The sequence below is a fragment of the Giraffa tippelskirchi genome, chromosome X (genome assembly GCF_054371585.1).
Source record: "Giraffa tippelskirchi isolate mGirTip1 chromosome X, T2T-mGirTip1v1.2.pri, whole genome shotgun sequence".
NCBI classification, from domain to species: domain Eukaryota; kingdom Metazoa; phylum Chordata; class Mammalia; order Artiodactyla; family Giraffidae; genus Giraffa; species Giraffa tippelskirchi.
Genome location: NC_137289.1, coordinates 82,749,361 through 82,774,486, shown reverse-complemented (window position 1 = coordinate 82,774,486; position 25,126 = coordinate 82,749,361). Strand labels below are relative to the sequence as shown.

The 25,126-nt window shown below is 35.6% G+C and overlaps 1 protein-coding gene across 2 annotated transcripts in view; it reads right to left on the bottom strand.

The window, feature by feature from the left end:
• Positions 1 to 3,517: 3,517 nt before the first annotated feature.
• MAGT1 (magnesium transporter 1) overlaps positions 3,518 to 25,126 on the bottom strand; it is a 45,202-nt gene continuing 23,593 nt past the window's right edge. For both annotated transcript variants that reach the window (XM_081563564.1, XM_081563567.1), the window contains exons 4-10: positions 20,865 to 21,005; positions 20,019 to 20,159; positions 19,423 to 19,512; positions 18,696 to 18,759; positions 11,892 to 11,966; positions 6,822 to 6,912; positions 3,518 to 5,549 (exon numbers count right to left, since the gene is read on the bottom strand). In XM_081563564.1, the coding sequence (XP_081419690.1) occupies positions 5,534 to 5,549; positions 6,822 to 6,912; positions 11,892 to 11,966; positions 18,696 to 18,759; positions 19,423 to 19,512; positions 20,019 to 20,159; positions 20,865 to 21,005 (618 nt within the window). In that variant the 3' untranslated portion in view covers positions 3,518 to 5,533. The remainder of the gene's footprint in view (positions 5,550 to 6,821; positions 6,913 to 11,891; positions 11,967 to 18,695; positions 18,760 to 19,422; positions 19,513 to 20,018; positions 20,160 to 20,864; positions 21,006 to 25,126) is intronic.

Genomic DNA, 25,126 nt, shown 5'->3' with positions numbered 1-25,126 from the left:
TTCATTCTTTTTTTTTTCTGTTTCTCTCACAGGATAATTGTAATTGACTCATACTCAGTTCACTATTTATTTCTTCTGTCAGCATAAATGTGCTTTTGAAGCCCTCTAGTAAACTGTTTTTCATTAATGTATCTTTCAGACCAAGAATTTCTATTTTTTATATCTTTTTTCCTCAAGAGTAATGTGTTTTACTTTTTCCAGCTTTATTGATATAATTGACAGATAATGTTGTGTAAGTTTAAGGTGTACAACATGATTATTTGATATACACATATATATTATGAAATACCACAATAAGGTTAACACATCCTTTACCTCACGTAATTGCCATTTTGTTGTTATTTGTATTTCTTTATTGATATTCTGTTTCATGAAACATTGTTTACCTTGTTTCCTTTAGTTTTTTGGAAATGATTTGCTTTAGCTTTCTGAACATATTTTAGTAGCTGATTTAAAATACTTTTCTTGTATGTCCATTGATTGTCTGGGCTTCTTGAGGTATAGTTTTTGTTACTTTCCCTTTTTTTCCCTGTGAATAGGCCATACTTTCTTATTCCTTCATGTATCTCATAATTTTTGGTTGAAAATTAGACATTTTGAGTATTATAATGTGATAACTCTTGAAATCAGATTCTCCTCCTTTCCCATTGTTTGTTTCTGCACATTGCAAGTTACAGGTTTTGCTTAGTGAACTTCCTAAACTGTTTTTGTAAAGACTGTATTCTTCATCATATGTGGACATTGAAATGTTTCACTAGCTTAGCAGTCATCTAATGATATGAGAGTGATTTCCTCAAACACGTGGAGGCAAAACAAAAAAATGTCTTTTAGTCTTTGCAGATTGGCCCTGTTTTGGTACAGTCTTGTAAAACAGCCAGTCTGCTTACAACTCTGCCTTAGCTTTCACTTCCTGCTAGAACTGAGCATAAATATTAGAGGTGAAAGCTTACAGAACTATCAAGTCAATTCTGGGCACGCATACTATTATGGGGATACAAAGCTTTTGTTTCCCAAAGTTAAGTCTCTCCTCAGCTTTTGCTCCCAGACTTTTGACGTATTTATTATGTATCACAACAGCAATGTTTTGCCCTGAGCAGCAGCAGCTTGTTCATTTGTCGTTTAATACTTTTGAGGAATATGCTGCATGAACAGCTGCTTTCCTGCCCTGAATGACTTCTGAGTTAGAAAAAACTAAGGCAAGCCTCTGTGTCATTTGTTAGGGAATCAACAGACAGGTCAAAACACAATTTCTTGGAAACAAGGTCTGCTGTGCTCTCTTTGGGAGAGACATGCTAAGTCAGACATGACTTAGTGACTGAACAACAAAATAATACTATACTGATAAGAATAATTGGGCATTTTGGTACTTAAACCTCTCCCTTCCTCTACCTCCTAACCTCAAAAAAGTGATCAAACCCTTCTCTGTATCCATGATACAACACAGATTTTCCCCACTGGGATTACATTTGTTTATATGTTTGTTTCCACCACAAGACTGCAAACAACTTGAGAGTAAAGATTTTTTTTCTTTATTCAATCAGTGAAAATTTACCATGTGCATACTATGCATGTATTTTAGAAAAGGAACATACAAAGATAAGTAAGACAACACCTTTGTTCCCAAGGAACTTACAGCTCATGGGAGGGACAGGGCAATTACAAGATAGGATAACAGATGCACTGAAGAAGAAAGGAGTGGTATAAAACTCAAAGGGAGTTTTCCTGGGAGGTCAGGAAAGCTTCATGGAAATTATAATTTTTGAGCTGTGTTTGGAAGTAGAGAAAACACTGCATTTATTTGAAGATCATAAAAAGAACTTCAGACCCAAAGTTCTCTAGGTACAACTGCTGACCACAGAGCCACAGTCAGGCATGATATTAATAAATTGGAAGGTTCAGACCAAATGCATCATTTCTGAGTCTGGATATTTTGGTGGAGCCAACATATCTTAATGAGTTATTTTTTCCAGCTGAGAGTCATTGTTTAAAGAGCACTCATTGGAATATACTAATCACTGATTCTGCAGGCAGAGTTTACCTGTATGTCCTTAAAAATGTCACCCAAAGAGCCTAAAGACCATACTTCAACATTTCCACCATGAGTCACACTCTATTCCGCTGTACTCAATTTTCAGGACAATGATCAAATAAAAAATGGTGTCAGTAAGGATATGTCAATATGACATTGTCACCAAGGCATTAGCACTTGTTTTCATTTTGAGTTGTGGTAAAATATACATAAAATATACTTTCTTTACCATTTTTAAATGCACAGTTCAGCACTGTTAAGTTCATTCACACTGTTGTATGACCAACCTTCAGAATTCTTTTCATCTTGCAAAACTGAAACTCTTAATTATAAACAACTCCCATTTCCCCTTCTCCAAGTCCCTACAATCTAGATATCAGGAAGCAGTCAAGATAAACTCACTATGGTTTGCATTTCGCCAGGGAGTAATCTGCATCGTGAAGTGAAATTTAATCCACAGGGAATTTGCAACAAAATAGGAAACCTGTAGGCATTTCCTTGGAATAACCTTCACTAAATCGTTTCACCTCTCTAGGGCAGGTATTCTTTAGTAGTCAAAAGGAAGGTAGTGATTGAATGGTATCTAAGGTCCCCTTGGTTTTGATATTCTATAATATTAGCATACTATTACACTTGTTCATCTCATTCTTGCTCAAAATTTAATAGAACCCACTTAAATCAAGATCTGATATTACCATAATTGTTTAAAGTGTATTCTTTCTAAAAATATTTTAATGCATATTATTAAAACAGTTTTCAGGTATAATGGCTTCCACAAGCATTTCACAGCTTCTTCAGAAATTTGACTACAAAACATCCTACATTTCAATTGATTTAATTCAATACCAACCCTGAATATCACAAATGATATCCATTCAGATTTAAATGCATCTTTTAATATTTTACATCATGGAGCAGCAGTGCTAGAAGTAACACTGAGGTGATTTAATCCAATGCACTCACATCAGAATAAAGAAATAAGTCCAGAGGTTCACTGCCTTGCCTGTGGTCACAGAGCTAGACAGAAACAAAGTAAGGACTAAAAGTTGTTTAAAAGCTAGATGTCTTTACTTCCTGTCCAGTGTTTCTACTCCATGTTTGCAAATGTATGTTGCCCAGTCTTACATAACCTGAAAATCTGTCTGGGTAACTGTTTCAAATTAATTAGTATCAAAAGGGAATTACCTAGTCACAATATTCACTGACAATGACAAAATGTAATGAACCATTGAAAATAGTCATTCATTTACATTTCTTGATTGTTCTGACTAATCTAGAGGGTGACAGCAGTAATAAAGGATAATGAATAGAATCCTGGAAGAACGTATTTAAATTGAGAAATGCCTAAGTAAATAGGCCTACCAAATTCACTGCCATTAGGACAATAGTAAATTTAATTATAACTTCAAAATAGAATATCCTAATATAATACTTCTAGTTTAGTGTTTTCAATTTACCCTTCTTTAGATGTTAACCAAAAACTCAGAATTTAGATTGTAAAAGTTTATTGATATGATCAAAAAGCAAACAGCCAGACATTTTGGTTATCTTTGCCACTACAATATATAATTTTGAATAGTATTTTAAAATGCATAACAAATAATATTTAAATCAATACTAGAAAAGCAAATTTAAGAATCTACTTAAGGCACTTCAGATAAAAGCTACTTTCAACATTTCCACAAAAGTAACACTATTCTAAGTATAGTAAACCTGCTCTCTACAGATTTTAGCCAGAACACAACTTCTCTCCTTAAGGAAGAAGATTGTGCTCTTAAGAGAGAAACAGAAAATACAAAGAACTATCATTCTTCAATGCTCATTGCAAATTATCTGGAGCTATAGATTGCATGGCAGTAATATTCCCCTGGTTAGTCTGTACAAATCAGGGCATATTCATACAAGTCTCATAAGAATCACAGCATAAATTTATTTGGCCTGAGACAAGTACAAAAACAGCAGATAAGGAATCCAGAATCACACAATTTACAGTGGAGTAACAAAAATGGGCTCTACTAGAGAGTAAATATCACCTCACCCACCAAATCTACTTAAAAAAAAAAAAAAACCAAAAGCCCCACATAAAACATTTCTTCTTAGGCAACTGTATTCATCTCTTTCTTCAAACGTCTATTATGTAAGATTTCTAGACCATGTGGGAGAGTTATTAGATGGTAAATAATAGCAGGCAGTCACAATATTATCTTAATGTAATACTTCTAAGATTTCTTAAAATTTTTTCACAATTGGAATTTTCATATTTCTATAATAGTGGCATTTCTGGAAACTTTTTTACAGCTATGGAGGAGATTATAGCTATATCTACTGATAGCCATCAACTTTCATTCTTCAAAGGAATTTGGTTAGCACATATGGTTATTTTCATTGACAGAAAAAAGACAAAATTAAAACAGAACTTCATCAAATGACTGCTTTGTTTCTCCACAAAAAGTGAGAAAACAAAGGTTAAAATAACAGCAAGAAAACAGAACAGTTTACAAGAAAAATTTACTTTCTATTCATAAGCAACAACTTAATGTTTCATGATTTTATTTTCCCAATCTAGGGGAGTCCTTTTCCTAAATACAAGGGTTAATAAAATATGTTGTCACTGTAATACAGAAATTGATTTAACTAGATGAATCCATTTTTTTTCTCTTAGGTACAAATGAAATAAGTGATAATCTCTGATTTGCAGAAACATTTTAGTCCATTATAAATTTACACTGATTTTAATACTAAGCTACATTTTTATTAGAGAGGGGCCCATCTTCATTAAATTAGGGAAACAGAATGAGCCTGAAATCTTTCCAAATACAGGCAGCTAACACCACACTCATGAAGAAATCATAATCCTGTATTTAGGAATACTTCTTAATGTCTACAGCTACCAAGAAACATAGTCTGCCCAGTATTTCAGGAGGGAAGATGGAGGAGGACTGGCTAGTCATTTTTTTCTAAAGTCTAGATGTGTACACTGAAGAATGGTGCTCCATTTTCAGAAGAAACATAGCATATATGATTTCTCTGCTTAAAAGGAAAGATGTGTGAAGTATACACATCCATGCAATGATGGAAAAGCTAAGAATGGATTCCTGACCCTGTTATCAGTAACAGGCATATGTAAGAACACCTGGTCACAAGTCCCCCATTACCTTTGGATAAGATAAAAAATCACATGGCCAAAAGTTAAGCAACACAGTTTTGAACCTTGTTCTAATTAAAATGTAGTAGTTTTAAATTTTTTATAAAATTCCACTAAATCAAATGTTCCAGAAAGTTTACTAGGAAAGGAAGGTTAAGAGAAGAATCGTATCCAAATACTTCATGAAAATTGCTTGTTAAGGCACTATACATCTTCTTTGGTTAAATGATTAACTATTTTAATCACTTGAAAAAAAAGAGGTAATCCAAAATACATAAATTGCATTCTTCTTTTCACACACATATTTTTCATTTTTCAATTTCCATTACTCCAGTGTCTACATATTTCTGGAATCCTTTTTAACTCATCAGAAAGCTGAAACAAAAATATATACCAGTCTATTAATATCTGAAAGAAAAGTAGTCTTTACCTCTAAAAAATATCTTGATTTTATCATATCAGATCAAAGAACATCTGGGTACATGTATGATAAACTTTGAGTACCAATAACAGAAAGTAAGAGACACTGAGATACTGAGGTAGTCTTAGGAGAAAAGGAAGTAGAAATAACCTCAAATTGAAATATCTCTTGAAGAGACACCAATTAATAACTGAATCAACCATGGTGATCAAATAAGTAATAAAAGTACCGGTAAGATTACCATGGCATCCCAGTTAGTATTCTATAGGAGATAAATTATTTTTAAATATACATAGACAGAAGAATAAAAGTATAGTGCTGGAGGATTATTAGTCAAGGATCAAAGTTCTAGTAGGTTTTAATCTTTAGAATTAAACAAGTTTGCAAAAAATGCAAAAGGAGATTAATTTAAGTTGTTCACTAATCAAAATATATTTAGAAACGTTACAATATAATGAACCGGCCAGGGAGTTTTTCAAAATTATCTACTAAAAACTTCTGTTGAAAATATGAAGAATGAATTTGTGTCTCAAAAATATCACTTGATATACTTTACATTTAGTGTTCATGGTCCTTTATAAAACAGGGCAATGTTGTATTAAAACAACAAGAATTGTAGTAAATGGCACTCAGATTATAAAACTAACTCATGACATTGCCTGTTGTGTACAGGTACATTTTTTTTGGCTATTAATAGAATAAAATCAAGAATTTATAACTAGGAGAATAATTTCTTCTCTGAGCTTTAGAGATGGCTATGAATATTTCAAGTCAATTAGGCCTTCTTACACACTCTTTCTTATTCTACAGTCTACAAATTAGATTCTATTCAAATGTTCTGTTTATTCTACCTAAACAGCCAGAAAAGTAGAGTGAGAAGTTTTGGAAAAAACATTAAAAAATAATTTTGTCCTCAAAAAGATGTAAAGTATGCAAATAAGGAACCGTGCAAGGGTATAAAATGTTCTAATCATTATGTGTCTGATAGATTTCTAGGTTAAATTAAGTGATGTCAGAATACTCCTGAATGATTTTCTTGAGAAATCACATAGTTTCATTCACTATATCATAATTATTATAATTTCTATATGCAACATAACTAAATTAAAGCCTATCTCTACGTCAGAAGCTAGACTAATCTGGAGGTGAAGTAAAAAAAATGATAAAGCACATCAACTCTAATCATTGAAAGTATAGGTAATCACTATACAAATGAAAAATAATACCTATATGGATATCCGTGATACTTAGATCTGAAAATAGAGAGCATCCAACTGAAGAATAATACAACAAGTCCAATACCAGCCACACACATTACTGCAGAAAAATAAAAGGAGAATAAAATGAGCATGTTAAACATAGTAAAGAGTAAGAACATAAATTTAAGGCTACACTTCTAAGAGCAAAATGCAAGGGCTATATCTACTGGTAAATCTAAACTACAACAAATTTCATTCCCATTCTTATATCTTCAGGAGTCTGCCTTCACTTTTAATTTGCTCTATTACACTATAATGGAGCAGACTCTTGGAGGGCACAAACAAAACCTTGTGCACACCAGGAGCCAAGAGAAAGAAGCAGTGTCCCCATAAGAGACTGAATCAGACTTGCCTGTGAGTGTCCAGGAGTCTCCAGTGGAGGCACAGTTGACAGCTTGGCCTCAAACAACAGCAAGGGAACACAGTCCCACCCATTAACAGAAAACTGGATTAAAGATTTACTGGCCCCGCCCATCAGAACAAGACCCAGTTTCCCCCCCAGTCAGTCTCTCCCATCAGGAAGCTTCCACAAGCCTCTTATCCTTATTCATCAGAGGACAGACAGAATGAAAACCACAATCACAGAAAACTAACCAAACTGATCACATGGACCACAGCCTTGTCTAACTCAATGAAACTATGAGCCATGCCTAGTAGGGCCACCCAAGACAAACGGGTCATGGTAGAGAGTTCTGACAAAACGTGGTCCACTGGAGAAGGAAATGACAAACCACTTCAGTATTCTCGCCTTGAGAACCCCATGAACAGTAAGAAAAGACAAAAAGATTATGACGCTGAAAGATGAACTCCCCAGGTCGGTAGGTGCTCAATATGCTACTGGAGAAGAGTGGAGAAATAAGGCCAGAAACAATGAAGAGACGGAGCCAAAGCAAAAACAACTCCCAGTTGTGGATGTAACTGGTGATGGAAGTCAAGTCCGATGCTGTAAAGAACAATATTGCATAGAAACCTGGAATGTTAGGTCCATGAATCAAGGTAAATTGGAAGTGGTCAAACAGGAGATGGCAAGAGTGAACATCAACATTTTAGGAATAAGTGAACTAAAATGGATCGGAATGGGAAAATTTAATTCAGATGACCATTATATCTACTACTGTGGGCAAGAATCCCTTATAAGAAATGGAGTAGCCCTCAGAGTCAACAAAAATTCCGAAATGCAGTACTTGGGTGCAATCTCAAAAATGAAAGAATGATCTCTGTTCGTTTCCAAGGCAAACCATTCAGTATCACAGTAACCCAAGTCTATGCCCCAACCACTAATGCCGAAGAAGCTGAAGTTGAATGGTTCTATGAGGACCTACAAGGCCTTCTAGAACTAATACCAAAAAAGATGTCCTTTTCATCATAGGGGACTGGAATGCAAAAGTAGGAAGTCAAGAGATACCTGGAGTAACAGGCAAGTTTGGCCTTGGAGTACAAAATGAACCAAGGCAAAGGCTAAAAGAGTTTTGCCAAGAGAACACACTGGTCATAGCAAACACCCTCTTCCAACAACACAAGAGACAACTCTACGCATGGACATCACCAGATGGTCAATACCAAATCAGACTGACTATATTCTTTGCAGCCAAAGATGGAGAAGCTCTAAACAGTCAGCAAAAACACAGCTGGGAGCTGACTGTGGCTCAGATCATGAACTCCTTATTGCCAAATTCAGACTTAAATTGAAGAAAGTAGGGAAAACCACTAGACCATCCAGGTATGACGTAAGTCAAATCCCTTACGATTTATACAGTGGAAGTAAGAAATAGATTCAAGGGATAAGATCTGATAGACAGAGTGCCTGAAGAACTATGGACAGAGGTTTGTGACATTGCACAGGAGGCAGTGATCAAGACCATCCCCAAGGAAAACAAATGTAAAAAGGCAAAATGGTTGTCTGAGGAGGCCTTACAAATAGTTGAGAAAAGAAGAGAAGCTAAAGGCAAAGGAGAAAAGGAAAGATATACCCATCTGAATGCAGAGTTCCAAATAGCAAGGAGAGATTAAGAAAGCCTTCCTCAGCGATCAATGCAAATAAATAGAGAAAAACAGCACAATGGGAAAGACTGGATATCTCTTCAAGAAAATTAGAGATACCAAGGGAACATTTCATGTAAAGATGGGCACAATAAAGGACAGAAACCTTATGGACCTAAGAGAAGCAGAAGATAATAAGAGGTAGCAAGAATACACAGAAGAACATCCGGTCCCATCACTTCATGGCAAATAAATGGGGAAACAATGGAAATAGTGACAGGCTTTATTTTCTTGGGCTCCAAAATCACTGCAGATTGTGACTGTAGCCATGAAATTAAAAGACGCTTACTCCTTGGAAGAAAAGCTATGATACATTACTTTGCCAACAAAGGTCCATCTAGTCAAAGCTATGATTTTCCCACTAGTCATGTTTGGATGTGAGAGTTGGACTATAAAGAAAGCTGAGTGCCAAAGAATTGATGCTTTTAAACTGTGGTGTTGGAGGACTCTTGAGAGTCCCTTGGACTGCAAGGAGATCCAACCAGTCAATCCTAAAGGAAATCAGTCGTGAATATTCACTGGAAGGACTGAGGCTGAAGTTCCAATACTTTGGCCGTGTGATGTGAAGAACTGACTCACTGGAAAAGACCCTGATGCTGGGAAAGATTGATGGCAGGAGGAGAAGGGGATGACAGAAGATGAGATGGCTGGATGGCATCACAGACTCAATGGACATGAATTTGAGCAAGTTCTGGGAGTTGGTGATGGACAGGGAAGGCTGGCGTGCTGCAGTCCATGGAGTCGCAGAGGGTCGGACATGACTGAGCGACTGTACTGAACTGAACACTATAATAGAATAGTTCTATTTACATACCTGTGTAATTTAATTGTGTGAAATAATGAATTCCATTAAAAACCACCACAGAATTTAGTGTTAGAAACAGTTTTACAACTGACAAGAAAATAACTCACTCTTTTAAAAAAATTTGTTTTTTAATTGAAGGATAATTGCTTTAATATAACTCACTTTTTAAACTTCTTTTAAGTCCTTATTATGTATGGCCTTATTGTATTATTGATAAATATTGACCTAAAGACATCTGGCAATATCATTCTGACAGCCTTAGTTGAAAGTACTTTATTCATGAACACTGCTTGTATGAGGAAATCCTTCAACACAGATTTCTTACTTATTTGAATTATGAGGGGAAAAAAAGCCCTGATTCCTAGCCCTAAATTCATAGCTCTCTCCATTAATCCTGCATGCTCTGGTTCAGCATAGCACTGTGTTCAGCATAGCAACCCTACACGATGACCCTACAATGCTCAAGTATGATTCCCATAACATGAGGATTTTTAAATCCCTGGACTAAGACTGGCTAGAAGCAGAGAGGTAGGTGTGGAAAAGCATGGAAGCTCCAGGGAAACATATTTATTGGACAATATTAAAGACAATTTTTAGTTTTGTTATACTTAGAGAATAATCCATTTTCCCTTTACAATTTTCACACAATATGATTAGGGGCCAAAATGCAAATCTTAAGCAATTTTTTACGAATATTAACACATGCTCTTTGTAGAAGTCTTTTTTTCTTCCTAATCAAATGCACATATACATGTATATATAGTTTCATTCCCAATATATATTTGTATTCTAATTTTTTCACATATCTAAAAGTGCTTAGGAGAGTTCTTGGTACATAATAAGTGCTAAAGAAATATTTATTATTAATATTTGTGATCATTTAATTAGGTTAGAATCTTAGAAATAGATCAAATTGTGACTAACTTAATATATGTCACCAAAATGTCTTACAAATTAAATTCATCCCAGCATTGAGTACTACCCAGATGGCCTTTCCCCAACAATAAATACTGAAATAGGCAGTTTTTCAAAAGTCAGGAATTAAAGGATGTATATTGACTGGATAAAAAATTGCTACATTGGCTCTATTTTTCTAATGTGTAAAAATTCATTTCAATTCAGAAAAAAAATTATCTTCCAAATTTAAAATCCAATATCATCATCTTTTTTCTAGAAGGAAAAAGTAGCTAGATTTATTAACCTAGGTTAATTTTGATGACATTTAACTCTTTAACCATAAAATAAAAACTCAAACTGATTTCATGTTAAGTAAATTACATTGTTAGCATTTCTTTGTAACAAATATCAGCATGTGAATATTCTAATATATAAAAAGTCCATGCAAACCAATAGGAAAAGGAGTAACATTCTAATACATAAATGGCAAAAGACATAAATGTATTTTAGACAAAGGAAAACAAAACAGCTAATAAACATCTAAGAAAATATTCAACTACAGTAATAAACAAAGTACAAAATAATATAACATTTCTCCTTTATCTGATTAGCAAATACACACTTACATACATACTTTTAATAAAGTTCTCTAATGTTGATAAAAAGTTACAGTGAGAACAAGCATTCTGAAATGCCACTGGTAGGAATCTAAACTATTAAACATTTAGGTAAAGAATTTGGCATCATCAGCTTAAAACATCAAGATAACTGAAAATACTCATACACAGGACCATACAGTCATACTACTTTAAGGAATTAATATGAAAAGAGGATAAAGTTAAATATATACCATAATAGTCACTAAATAAATATTCATTATAATGAAAGGAAAAAACTAAATGTTTAACAAAATCAGAATGGTTAAATAAATAGCATAAACAATAAATTAAAAATTATGTGTGGGAAAACATTAGTGAAATATTTTAACTCCAATTAAAAAGGGGGGTATAAGATTCAACATATTATACATACAGTTGAAAAGATGTTCTTAGAAATGGAAGAAACTTGTATTACAATGTTATAATTATTAGCTTTTCAATGGCGGAATAAGGGGTAACTCTCCCTCCAAATGTTTCATTCTCTTATTTTCCCCAACATTTTCTACAATGAGCACATTATTACTTTTATAATAGTAAAGTAAAATAATACAACTAAGAGGAGAATTGGTTAAGAGGACATTCCTTTTTTCTGTATAAAGGCAGAATTGCTACATCTCGGCATATGATATGACTTACTCTTTCGCTTTCCAATATCCATGTCAGATGTAGCAGCTTCACATAAAAGCACCATCCCTAAGGTAACCCCACCATCTTAGAAAAATTGTTTAAGGAGAAATTCACAGAGAGAAATAACACAAACTTTAATATTCCTAGAGTAACATAGAATGAATAAATATATAAACCTTCAATTCAATTACAAAAATTTTAACTAAGTAATCATTTAAAAAATTGTATTCGGGTAGAACTGATTTACAATGTTGTGTTAGTTTCAGGTGTACAGCAAAGTCAATCTGTTATACATATACATATATCCACTCTTTTTTAGATTCTTTTTTCCCATATAGGCCACTATAGGGCATTGAGTAGAGCTCTCTGTGCTATACAGTGAAAGTGAAAGCCCCTCAGTCATGTCCACCTCTTTGTGACCCCATGGACTGTAGAGTCCATGGAATTCTCAAGGCCAGAATACTGGAATAGGTAGCCTTTCCCTTCTCCAGGGGATCTTCCCAACCCAGAGATCAAACCCAGGTCTCCTTTTATTGCAGGCATATTCTTTACCAGCTGAGCCACCAGGGAAGCCCATACAGTGTTATACAGTAGGTCCCTATTATCTATTATCTATTTTATATATAGTAGTGTGTATGTGTCAATCCCAATCTTCCAATTTATCCTCCTCATAACCAAGTAATCGTGTGCCTATATAGTATGGCAATTATTTACTATGAAGATATAATAAAAAAAATTAAGGTTAGAATATTACTGCATTTGTACAAATAAAAACTGATATTTTAAACAAATGTCCCACTATAACTTACAGATAAAACATGAGTTTTCCTCTAAAATTGTACTTTGAAATAAACTTCTGAAACATTCTTCTAACTACTGAGTCAGTTTTCTATACATTAAATTAAGTAGCCATTTTGAATATTTCAACTACTTGTCAAAAAAGAACACATTTGAAATGTACACGATTTAGAGAGAACAGCAACTAACTTTTATTTGAAAAATAACTTAGCAAATATTTTTTAGAATTTCAACAATTAACCTCAAAGCACAAATTACTACTAAACTACTTAAAATTGTCCTATTTTAATAAAAAAAGAAAATCCTATGAGCCATGACTTCACTTTTATTCAGCTTAATATAGAAGCTACATAAATACAAAATAGATGTACTCTTGCAAATAGGTAGTACCTGGCTTGGTTGAACAGTAAAGTAAGAAAAATCAAATTCTGAAACAAAATAGAAAGTGTTCAAGTAGAAAAGAGGGATTCACCCTGCAGTTTGGTGAATACAAAGATTCATTTAAAATACTCATGTTAATTATTCATATACACAGGCACATTGTATGCTATCTCATGTGGGTAAAATTAAGCAGAAAGGGAAAAATAGGTGTCTAGATAAGGCCTGAACTTATAATTGGCTCTAAATTTGTCTGTTCATCCTTTCATTACCATTTTATACACTCTTTAATAGTCTCTTTTTAGGGATGATACTCATTCATGGTTTTGTTGCTTAGCTAAGTTGTTTTCTCCAGTGATTTTGTTTTTTTTTCTTACTAGGATTCTGTATATTATACACCTATGCATACCTATATGCAGGTATGCATAAAGATGGGCTTCCCTGGTAGCTCAGCTGGTTAACAATCTGCCTGCAATGTGGGAGACCTGGGTTCGATCCCTGGGTTGGGAAGATCCCCCGGAGGAGGGCATGACAACCCACTCCAGTATTCTTGCCTGGAGAATCCCCATGGACAGAGGAGCCTGGTGGGCTACAGTCCATGGCATCACAAAGAGTTGGACACAACTGAGTGACTAATACACACACATGCATGAAGATTGATCATTTCTAAAGGCTCTGGCTATAGATACTCTGATTAATGGTTGAGACTTGGTTTTGGACTGGTTTGCTTCTGTATCATGGCCTAGAGCTTTCCATCTTACACTATACCATCAAGGTCTTTCTGTGCTGTTGTTCTTAGCTATTAAGAGCTATGATGCACTTCCACATGTGTTGCTTTATTTCATTTATAGACTCTTTAAACTTTTACTAACACTGTCTATTATAGGCAGGCACTATTAGTTGGAGTTACAAAGTTAGAGGAAATATAGACCATTCCTTGAACAAGTTTACACTCTAGCAGGGGATATAAACAATAAATAATAAAATAATTACATAATCATCTTACCCTGAGAGAACTGAATAGAAAATAGAGGAGGTGTTATTACTTAACAAACAGGAACTAGGCTATTAAACAAGCTAGTAGATTTGTGGTTCAAGGTGGCAGAGTAGGAAGGAGAATGTAGAGCTCACCTCTCCCTAACACACATGCCAAAAATACATCTATACTGAAATAATTCTCATGGAAAACTAACTGGATACTGGTAGAAGAAATCCTATACAACCAAAACTGCAGGAAAGATCTCCATGTAACCAGGAAAGTGTCAGATTAGGACCTACCCACCTCAGAGGGATCTATAAGGAAGAGAAGGTCCACATAGGCAGATCCTCACTCTGGGGAGCGATCACATGGAGCCACAATCTGAGTATCCCAGTCCTTGCCTTCTGGGAAATCCACTGGGACAGACAAAAGGGCGAGAGGAGCCTAGACTCTACTTGCAAGGAGCACACACATGATGGCAGAGTGGACAGAGCCTTGCACTGCTGGCTGTCACCTCATCATGACTCCAGACTGAAGGGGCAGAGGAGACCCTGGCTGTGCTCACTCCACACCACAGCCTGGCGTGAGACCTGAGCAAAGACTCGGTCTAACTACACAGAGCCAGATCAGGTTGCCTGGGGTGGTACTACAAGAACACGCAGCAAAAAAAAAAAGAAAGAACATGCAGCAGCTAAGTGCTGAAATACCAGGCAGAGAGACTCAGGGACAGGACTCATGTAGGACAGACTGGAGGGCCTGGGGTGTGGTCTGGGTGTACAAAGTGGTTCTATCCCAGCTGTGCTCAGCCTTCACCCACTCCACATCCCAGCTTAGCCCTTGATCTGAGACAGACAGGTCCTGGGAGAAGACTGCCACAGAGGCAGCCCAGATCTCCTGTGGCAGTGCAGCCAATTCAATTCCTGCAGCCACAATGCCCCAATCCCCAGCCTATTCCTCACCACAGCCTTGCACTAGATCTGGAACAAACACAAAGGGACATAACCTTGTACTGCTTCTGAGCGGAACCATAGACACTTACACAGACAGCATATAAGTCCTCTATGACTGCACAGGCCTTACTTGCTTCAGCAATCACCTCTTTGGGGGCAGGGCATGCATTCAAGGGCAATAGAGCCTGATTGAACCTGACCTTCAGGGCTTCTACTCCAACAACTGAGGAGCAGACCTTATCCCTGACAGGACATTGACAACCACAGAGCAGAGAGGAAGCTCCACCTCAGTCTAGCACAGGCTCCAGATACTCCAACACCAATCACATCCCCTATCAAGGGGACCATGGCCAGCATACCCTGAGGAAAGACGTGGCTGGCATCCATACCAAAACTACCTTGCAGCAGAAACACTGGACATACACAGTCTATACAGGGATGCTCCCACTTAAAAACACCTCTTTAAAATCACAGTAGATAATTTTTTCTCGTAAAGTCATTCAGACAGAGAAAGATAAGTAAAATGAAAAGGCAGGGACTTCCCCGGCAGTCCAGTGGTTAAGACTTCAAATTTCTACTGCAGGGGGCAGAGGTTTGATCCCTAGCCAGGGAACTAAGATCCTGCATGCAGCAAGTGTGGCCAAAAAAAAAAAAAAAAAAAGAAAAACACAAAGGCAGAGGAACTACTTCCAATCAAAGAACAACAGAAATTCCCTGAAAGAAAAAATAATGAAATAGAGCTCACCAGTCTACTAAACCCTGAGTTCAAAAAGGTGGTAATAAAAAGAACTGATTTAAGAAAGATGATGGATAGAAATGCAGATCATTATAACAAGGAACTAGACAAAGAGAGGATTCTAATGGCAGCAAAAGGGAAAAAGAGAGTCAGTTACAAGAGAATGTCAATAAGGCTATCAGCTGATTTCTCTGTAGAAACACTGCTAGAAGGGAGTGGTGTGATATATTCAAAGTCCTGTAAGGGAAACACCTGAAACCTAGGGTACGATACTCCGCAAGATTATCATTTAGAATAGGAGAGAGAAACAGTTTCTCAGACAAGTGAAAACTAAAAGAATTCAGCAATACCAAACCTACCCTAAAAGAAATATTGACATGTCTTCTTTAAATAGAAAAGAAGCAAGTATATACGGCAAAGGGAAAAAAATCACATTAGGAAAGGCAAATATATAGAAGGATTTAAGATCACTTAAATAAACCAGTATATAGATTTAAAAAACAATTTAAAAATTGTAGAAGTGATTATAACTACAATAAACAGTAAAAGGATGAGCATGAAGATGTAAAACAGGACATCAAACTCACAAAATGTGGGGGAGGGGAGTATAAGCACATGTATGAATACATATATACATGTATTTATATGTATATATATACATAAAAAGGGCTTCCCTGGTGGCTCAGATAGTAAAGAATCTGCCTGAGATGCAGGAGACCCAGGTTCGATCTCTGGATCAAGAAGATCCTCTGGAGAAGGGAATGGCTACCCAATCCAGTATTCCTGCCTGGAGAATCCCATGGACAGAGGAGCCTGGTGGGCTACAGTCCATGGGGTCGCAAAAGAGTCACAAACGACTGGGCAACTAAGCATGAGCATGGTGCATAATATATATATAAATCTATGTACGAAACAGAAACAGGCTCATAGGCATAGAAAACAAACTTGATTATGAAAAGGGAGAGGGAGGGAAGGACAAATTAGGGGTACGGGATTAACAAATACAAACTACTATATATAAAATAGATAAGCAACAAGGATTTACTACATAGCACAAGGAATTATATTCAATATCCTGTAATAACCTATAATGGAATATAACCTAAAAAAACCTGAATCACTAGCTGTATACCTGAAACCAACACAATATTGTAAATCAATGATACCTCAATAAAAAATAAAAATAAAAGAGCCAGTAAAATAAAGTGTATCATAGATGATAAAGACAAAGATATTTGTATAAAATGAAGCATAATTATAGAATTCTGAAGAAATGTTTAAGTTACTTTGATTATTATTGTCCAAACTATATTTAAACAATTTCTTTTCCTACTGAAATTGCAGTTTAAATAAATAATACATAACAATAATTAGGACTTGCCAGGGATAGCAGAGTACACATGTATTTCTGGCACATATGTATTTCCCTACCCTCTATTGGGAGGTGGCTGTGCTGTGAGGCATGTGGGATCTTAGTTTCCTGGTCAGGGATTGAGCCTGTGCTCCCTGCAATGGAAGCATAGAGTCTTAACCACTGAACTGCCAGGGAAGTTCGTCAATTATTTTTATGTGCAAGAAAACTTTTTTGCAATATTAACCAATAGAGAATAACTGAATTATGATATATCCATTATGGACTTCCCTGCTGGCTCAGATAGTAAAGAATCTGCCCATAATGTGGGAGACCTGGCTTTGATTCCTGGGTTGGGAAGATCCCCGGAGGACATTTGATAATGGTGACTATTTTCCTTTTCCTTGCTTATATTTTCTTATTTTTCTGTAATTCTTATGCATTTTCATAACTATGAAGGCCATACACAATTTATTAAATGCTTATAATACATTAAAAAACTAAACTGTATGAAAAGTATATCTATAACTACAAAAAATGGAATTCCTCTAAATCATCCAGATGACACAAAGCAGGGCAAATGACATTACCATCAAGTCACTGGGCAGATTCTCTAACCGTCTTGGCTACAACTGATTCCAATATGTCAATATCAGGACCCCTTGCCTGAGAAGCACAACTTAAAAGAACATTACATCTGTTCACCTTGTTGATTTGTTTCACAGAGTCACTGCTTATGCATTCAGGTAGGTAACCTATGGTCAGAAATACTAAGAAATGTATACTCTTACCTATCTGATATCACTGTTATCTACCCTTGCAGCTTACAGAGACATCTATTTTCAGATATGAGAAAGTAAAAATCTGTCCTATGGGACAGAGGATGGGAAAACACACATATGAAGTAGCTGCATAGTTCCCAGGAAACAATATTTCTCCCTAGGACATGCTGCAGCTGTAAATGTCAAAACAAACTCCATCTTTCAGTAACTACTGCTTTCCTACTCAATGAGGAACAGTGTAATCTAAAGTCATAAACTCATTCGAACTACATCAGTAAGAAGGGATTATTCCATTCTTACCTGGAGGATTTAAGTCACTTGATATACAAGTACAATTTCTAAGTAGCCTCAATTCAGAACCAAAGTGACAGAGCTTCAAAAAAGGAGTTTCTGAAAACAAACTGTACATTTATCTGAACTTTGTAGTTTCCAGGAAACAAAATCCTGGATCCACTTCAGTCCAGACTTGACACTGACCTGGCTTTGCTTTGAGCTCATCAAAACATTGCTTCATTTACATTTCATCTAAGCACCATCTTTCCTTAAGTCCTATAACAACTCTATCTTTCCTTAGGTAATAAATCCCATGGTTCCTCTGATTTACAGTCTCCCTTGTAGCAATGATCCAATAAACTTGGCTTTATCAGACTGCAGGTTTGTCCCTAGAGGTCTTCAGTTGATTGGGCTAAGGCAAGTGACACAGTAATATAATTCCAAAGATATTATGACTTGCATTAACAAAACAGCAGCCTCAACCACATGCTACAGAGAAAATACTAGAATGTGAGAAAATAGACAAATTAGAATGTGGCACCAAGAACTTATTATAAAGAGGATACTGAACAGAAGAACAATGTGTGTTTCAGCTACAAATTGAGCTTGGCTGCTTCCATGGATATAATTCTGGGGGGAAAAAAAGACAAAATTTAATCTTTACATAAATGTTAAAATTTGGTAATGTAATCCTAAAATTGGCTATTTTTAAACACTATGAAATTATTAATTCATATAATGTATGTAAACATTGGATCTGTAGAATTCACCAGTAAAAAGTTTGACTAAAATAAAAGCTATCTCTGTGTTATTTATTATTTATTCATACTTATATTTATTTGTACTTATTCACTATACTTATACTATGTTTTCAACAACAGAATATATGAGAAAACTATTATTTTAGTGTACAAGACCATGAAATAAAATAATATAAACTCCATGAAAACAAGGACTACATTTTTCTTATCACTGTATCTAATAATACCTAGCACAGTGCCTAGAAACAGTAAATGGTCAAGTACTTGATCAATTATTCTATTTAGTTGAAGACTGACTTTCATTCTTAGCCAGCTTACTCAAAAGAACTCACCAAAAGGGATAAAAAAAAAACCTTCCCCCTTTTAAGAGTATGGCATAGTCTTTTTAGCAATCGAAGTTCATTAATACAGAGCGATTGAAAAGTCAAAACTAAATCGAGTTCCTTCATATACTAGCACTGATCTCACAGGATAATAATCATTAAGGTTAACTTTGGTATATAATGTAAAGAAATCCTGGACTTTCCCTTACCACATGTCCCGTGTGGGGATTCTTATGAGCATATGGTGGTCCTCTTATATGGTTCCACATTTGACCAGATGTCATAGCAAGCACAAAACACTAGGAAACAAAAAGTAATGAAACACTCATATAATATGGTATGGTCCCACTTTAATTAGATTAATAGGTATATGAAAAGTATATCCTCTCAAGTAATACATGAAAAAAATTTTCCAGATAAATGACAAAAAAGCTTATATTTCATCATAAGGATCACAAGAATCAATATTTACTTTGAAAGGAAAGCACTGTTTTAAAATTATAAATAAAGTGATACAAGTTTAAAATTGAATACTGAAAAGCCTTTTAGAAGAATGGTTTAAAAAAATGGAGATTTTCATAGGGGTGAAAGTCTTCCAGGTTGAATAAAAACTAGGTACAAGGAGTTCCTTCAAGCTCTTGCCATCATAATGAGATAATGGAGGAAACAAACTGATTTTAAGGTATAAAATAAAAATATCAATATATAAAATCTTTTCCCACAGATAAGAAATAAACAAAATGCCACCTAACAATGTAATATTAGGAGTTTTATCTAAACAATTATCCTTCCAACATTCACTCACCAGAGCTGCAAAAGCCCATCCAGTTTTATTAAAGAGAAATTCCATATTGCTCCTTCGAAGATACACAAGTCCACCAATAACAGCCAAAAGCAATCCCAACATAAGGGGACCAGCATAATTTGGGGGTCTAATTACTCTAATCTAATGGAAAGGAGAGAAAAACATTTTAAAGTATGAAATTTATTCATTAAGTATATAGGTCAAAATAATTTGAAATGAAAAGAATCAAAATTAGTGTGGTTACTTTCATGAAAAATCACACTTTTTCTTTTCATCCTAATTAAAATACTAGGGTATCCTAAAATGGTATGTATGCAATATTCTTTTTAACCATGACACAACATCTTTGAGGGATTTCCCAGGTGACGCTAGTGGTAAAGAATCCACCTGCCAAGGCAGGAGATGCAGGAGACAAAGGTTCGATCCCTGGGTTGTAAAGATCCCCTGGGGGAGGAAATGGCAACCCACTCCAGTATTCCTGCCTGGAGAATCCCAAGGGCAGGGGAGCCTGGTGGGCTATAGTCCATGGTGTTGCAAAGAGTTGGACATGACTGAAGCAACTGAGCACACATACACATATTTTAGATTAAGAAGTATTTGCCAAGTACAATTAGATACTCCATGGATTTAGTGAGGACAAAAGAGGGGTTTCCACGCTGAATTGACTAAGTAACAGAGGATGTTTTAATGGCACTCTTTCATCAGGATGATTCTGTTAAATGCTACTTATAAAGGGACTGACAAACTATCACCATCTCAGGGATATGAGGATGAGACCAATTAGGACCTCCCAGAAGAATAAGTGGATAATAACAAAGTAACTTTCTACAAAGCAAGGAAACTTACATTGACATCAGTTCTGTCAGCAATCCACCGGGCAATCTGCTCAGCTGAAAACCCACGCACCTGCAACTCATATGTATCACCCCGTTTGGGCTTCCCTTTTGCAGGAAAGTTGATGAAAGTTGGAGCTGAATTCATGTTTAGCTGAATAAAAAGTAGTCCATGAGAATACAAATTACCAAAACAATAATCTTAACAGCAAATATCTTGAAATTTAGGCATTTTACAAAGACAAATAAGCCCAGGTTTAGGTAGGTTAAGTGATTCATCTAAGGAAAGTGGTAAGTGATGGGGCCAAGAGTCAAATCCAAGGCTGTTTGTGACCTTAACTAGTACACTTTACTGACCAAATAGAAATTCATAGCTAAGAAACCTACATTTTACGCCTTTAAAATGGAAAATTTCCCATACCACAATTACTTTAATCTGTTCAGAGATTATGCAAAAAAAGAATACATTTATGAGAACTAAAATTGTCTCATGTAGCTTAGGTAAGCTTCAAACAGAGCACATTCTCAATGTGGAGGAAACAAGATCGGGGTAAGAGAGTGCTCTATTGTAGGGAAAACCAATACAAAATGGTAACCAATCAGCAGAAACAGTCAATTCTAAAAGGTTCGTAAGTATTTAGTGATAAGCATAACATTTCTCTGTCATGAGACCATAGTATTCTTAAGATAACACTGGAATTGCTAAGGTAAAGAATCTATGACCTACTCATTTGCATTGTATCTTTCCTGATATGATAATACTTGTAGAAAATAGAAAATGTTAAGTCCAGGGAAAAGATGTTCACCAACAGATGCAAGCATTCAGGTACCCTCAGCAGGTAACCCTTTAACAGAGATTGGCTGCTATAAAATAACAATAACTTAAAGACATCAACCAATAAAATAAACCACTCCCTTGCTTTGATTCTATACTTAAAGAGTACCCCTTCTAAAAGTAGTTTTTTTAGACTTTCCTATAAGGGGAGAGGGTATACTGATTAGGTATATGATTAGTTTGGCCTTCTTGGCAGTAAAAGATGCTGAATTCGTGAATTTAAAAATTAGCTCTTTGGTTACCAATGTCCATGGATTTTTATGGTTTGGCGAGTGTATACAAAGTCTGCAGAGCTAGATAAATTCTGGCTACACTGTTGAAAATTCAGTTTGAGTCTGCAAAACTAAGAACCAGACCCTGAATAGTGTTCATGCCGCCAAAGTGCTTTCCAAATTTTAGGCCAAACTCTTCAATAGTTGTTTATTTATACGGTAGTCCCCACTTGTCCACAGTTTCACTTTCTAAAGTTTAAGTTACCTGTGGTCAACTGCAGCCTGAAAATACTAAATGGAGAATTCCAGAAATAAACAATTCAAATATTTTGAATTGCAGCCGTTCTGAGCAGTGTGATGAAATCTCTCACCATCTTACCTAGGATGTGAATGATCCCTTTGTCCAGAATATCCCACCCATTAGTCACTTAGTAGCTGTCTTGGTTTTCAGATCAACTGTTGTGATATCACAATGCTTGTGTTCAAGTAACCCTTATTTTACTTAATAATGCCCCAAAACACAAGAGTAGTGATGTTGGCAATTCAGATATGCCAAAGAGAAGCCATAAAGTGCTTCCTTTAAGTGGAAAGGTGAAAGCTCTCAATAAGGACAGAAAAAAAATCACTTGCTGAGGTTGCTACCTTCGTGAAATTGTAAAGGAAAAGAAATCTGTGCTAACTTTGCTGTTCCACTGCAAAAATTACGGTAAGTGATAAGTGCTTAATTAAGATAGAAAAGATAAATTTGTATAATAAGATATTGTGAGAGAGACCACACTCACATAACTTTCATTACAGTGAATCTGCTAGTCGCTCAGTCATACAGACTCTTTACGACCCCATGGACTGTAGACCATCAGGTTCCTCTGTCTAGGGGATTTCCCAGGCAAGAATACTGGAGTAGGTTGTCATTCCCTTCTCCAGGGGATTTTCCCAACCAAGGGATCAAACCTGGGTCTCTTGCATTGCAGGCACCTTCTTTACCATCTGAGCCTATATTGTTTTAATTCTTCTATTTTGTTATTATTATTGCTACTCTTACTGTGCCTAATTTATAAGTTAAACTTTATCACAGTTAGGTATGTACATATGTATGTATAGGAAAAATATAGTTACATATAGGGTTCAGTACTATTTGCAGTTTCAGAGTCTTAGAATGTATCCCCTGTGGATAAGCGGGGACTACTATACCACCTTTGGATTTAAAATATACATATCACATATGTGTCTAAAAGACCTATGTAATATATGAAATCCATTTCCTGTATGAAATTAAAAACAAAAAATTACAGGGTTATACAGACCAAACCCAGTCCATTCTGCCAGCCACTATTACCATTTATAGACCTTTCTGAATTTATTCACATACATGTGTACATACCAACAAAAAACATAATATTGTTTTGTGTCTGCCTTATTTAACAAAAACGGTATCACATTAACTGTAATATTCTGTGTTTCATTTTGCTTTTTTTATTCAACCATGTTTGAGAGATCTATCCATAAACAGTATACACACACACACACACACACACACACACACACACACACACACACACACACACACACACACACACCAGGGAAGCCCCATATATATATGGGTGGCTCAGATGGTAAAGGATCCGCCTGCAATGTGGGAAACCTGGGTTCAATCCCTGGGTTGGGAAGATCCCCTGGAGGAGGGCATGGCAACCCACTCCAGTATTCTTGACTGGAGAATCCCCATGGACAGAGGAGCCTGGAAGGCTACAGTCCATAGGGTCACAAAGGGTTGGACAGGACTGCGTGACTAAGCACAGCGCGCATATATATATATATACACACACACATATATATGTTGAGGTTGATATACATACATACAAATACATATATGTGTATGCTCTCATTGTTTATTAAGTAATTATGCTATTGTTAGCAATTTAGTTTTCTCCTTTTTTCCCAATTAAAAAGGATGTTTTAAGAAATAGTCATGTACATATTTTCCTGTATATACGTGAGAATGTTTCTCTAGAAATGAAATAATGAGTTCATAGAGCAGAAACATTTTAAATGAAGATGGATAGAACCAACATGCCTTCAGAAGTGGCTGTACCAATTGACACTCCTACCCAGCAACACAGGAAGGTATGTTTCCTCACATTCTTGCAAAAGTTGATCTAATGGGTAAATATTGTAATAATGTATATAATATATATATATAATTTAACTTATATAATATATATATAATTACATAACACCATTTATATAATATATATAATTTATATAATAACACCATTATTATAATTTGTATTTCCATGATTACTAGTATAACATCTTTACACCAAATCAGCTCTTTAAAAGTATCTTGTAGTCTATAGACACAATCAACAATGAAAAACCAATGGGAAAAAAATAATATACCTGATAAGGGGCTAATATTGAGACAACATAAAGAACTCCTACAACTAAAAAACACGCTTATTAAAAATTGGGCACAGGAAAAAAAAAGTTGGGCAAAGGGACTTCCCTGGTGGCACAGCAGATAAGAAATTTGCCTTGTAATGCAGGGAACACAGGTTTGATCCCTGGTCTGGGAAGTTCCACATGCTGTGAAGCAACCAAGCCCATGAGTCAAAACTATTGAGCCAGTGCTCTAGAACCTGGGAGCCACAACTACTGAGCCCATGTGCTACAACTACTAAAGCCCATGTGCCTAGAGCCTGTGCTCTGCAACAAGAGAAACACCACAATGAGAAATCCACACACCACAACAAAGAGTAGCCCCCATTCACCGCAACTAGAGAAAGCCCACATAAAGCAATGAAGACCCATCATAACTAAAAATAAATAAAAAAATTGGGCAAAGGATATGGATAGACATTTCTCAAAAAAGATATACAAATTGCCAACAGGCACATGAAAAGATGTTCTACATCTAATCATTAAAGAATTACAAATCAAAACCACAATGAGACACCAACTCACACTCATTAGGATAACTACTATCAAAAAATAAAAAATAATGCAAAATGGTGCAGCTACTATGGAAAACAATATGAATGTTACTACAAAAAATTAAAAATAGAACTACCATATGATCTAGGAATTCCACTTGTGGGTTTAAATCTAGAAGAACTAAAAGCAGGGTCTTGAAGAGATATCTGCATACCTATGTTGATAGCAGCATTATTCACAATAGCCAAAAGGTGGAAGCAACCCAAGTGTCCATCAACAGATGAATGAATAAAT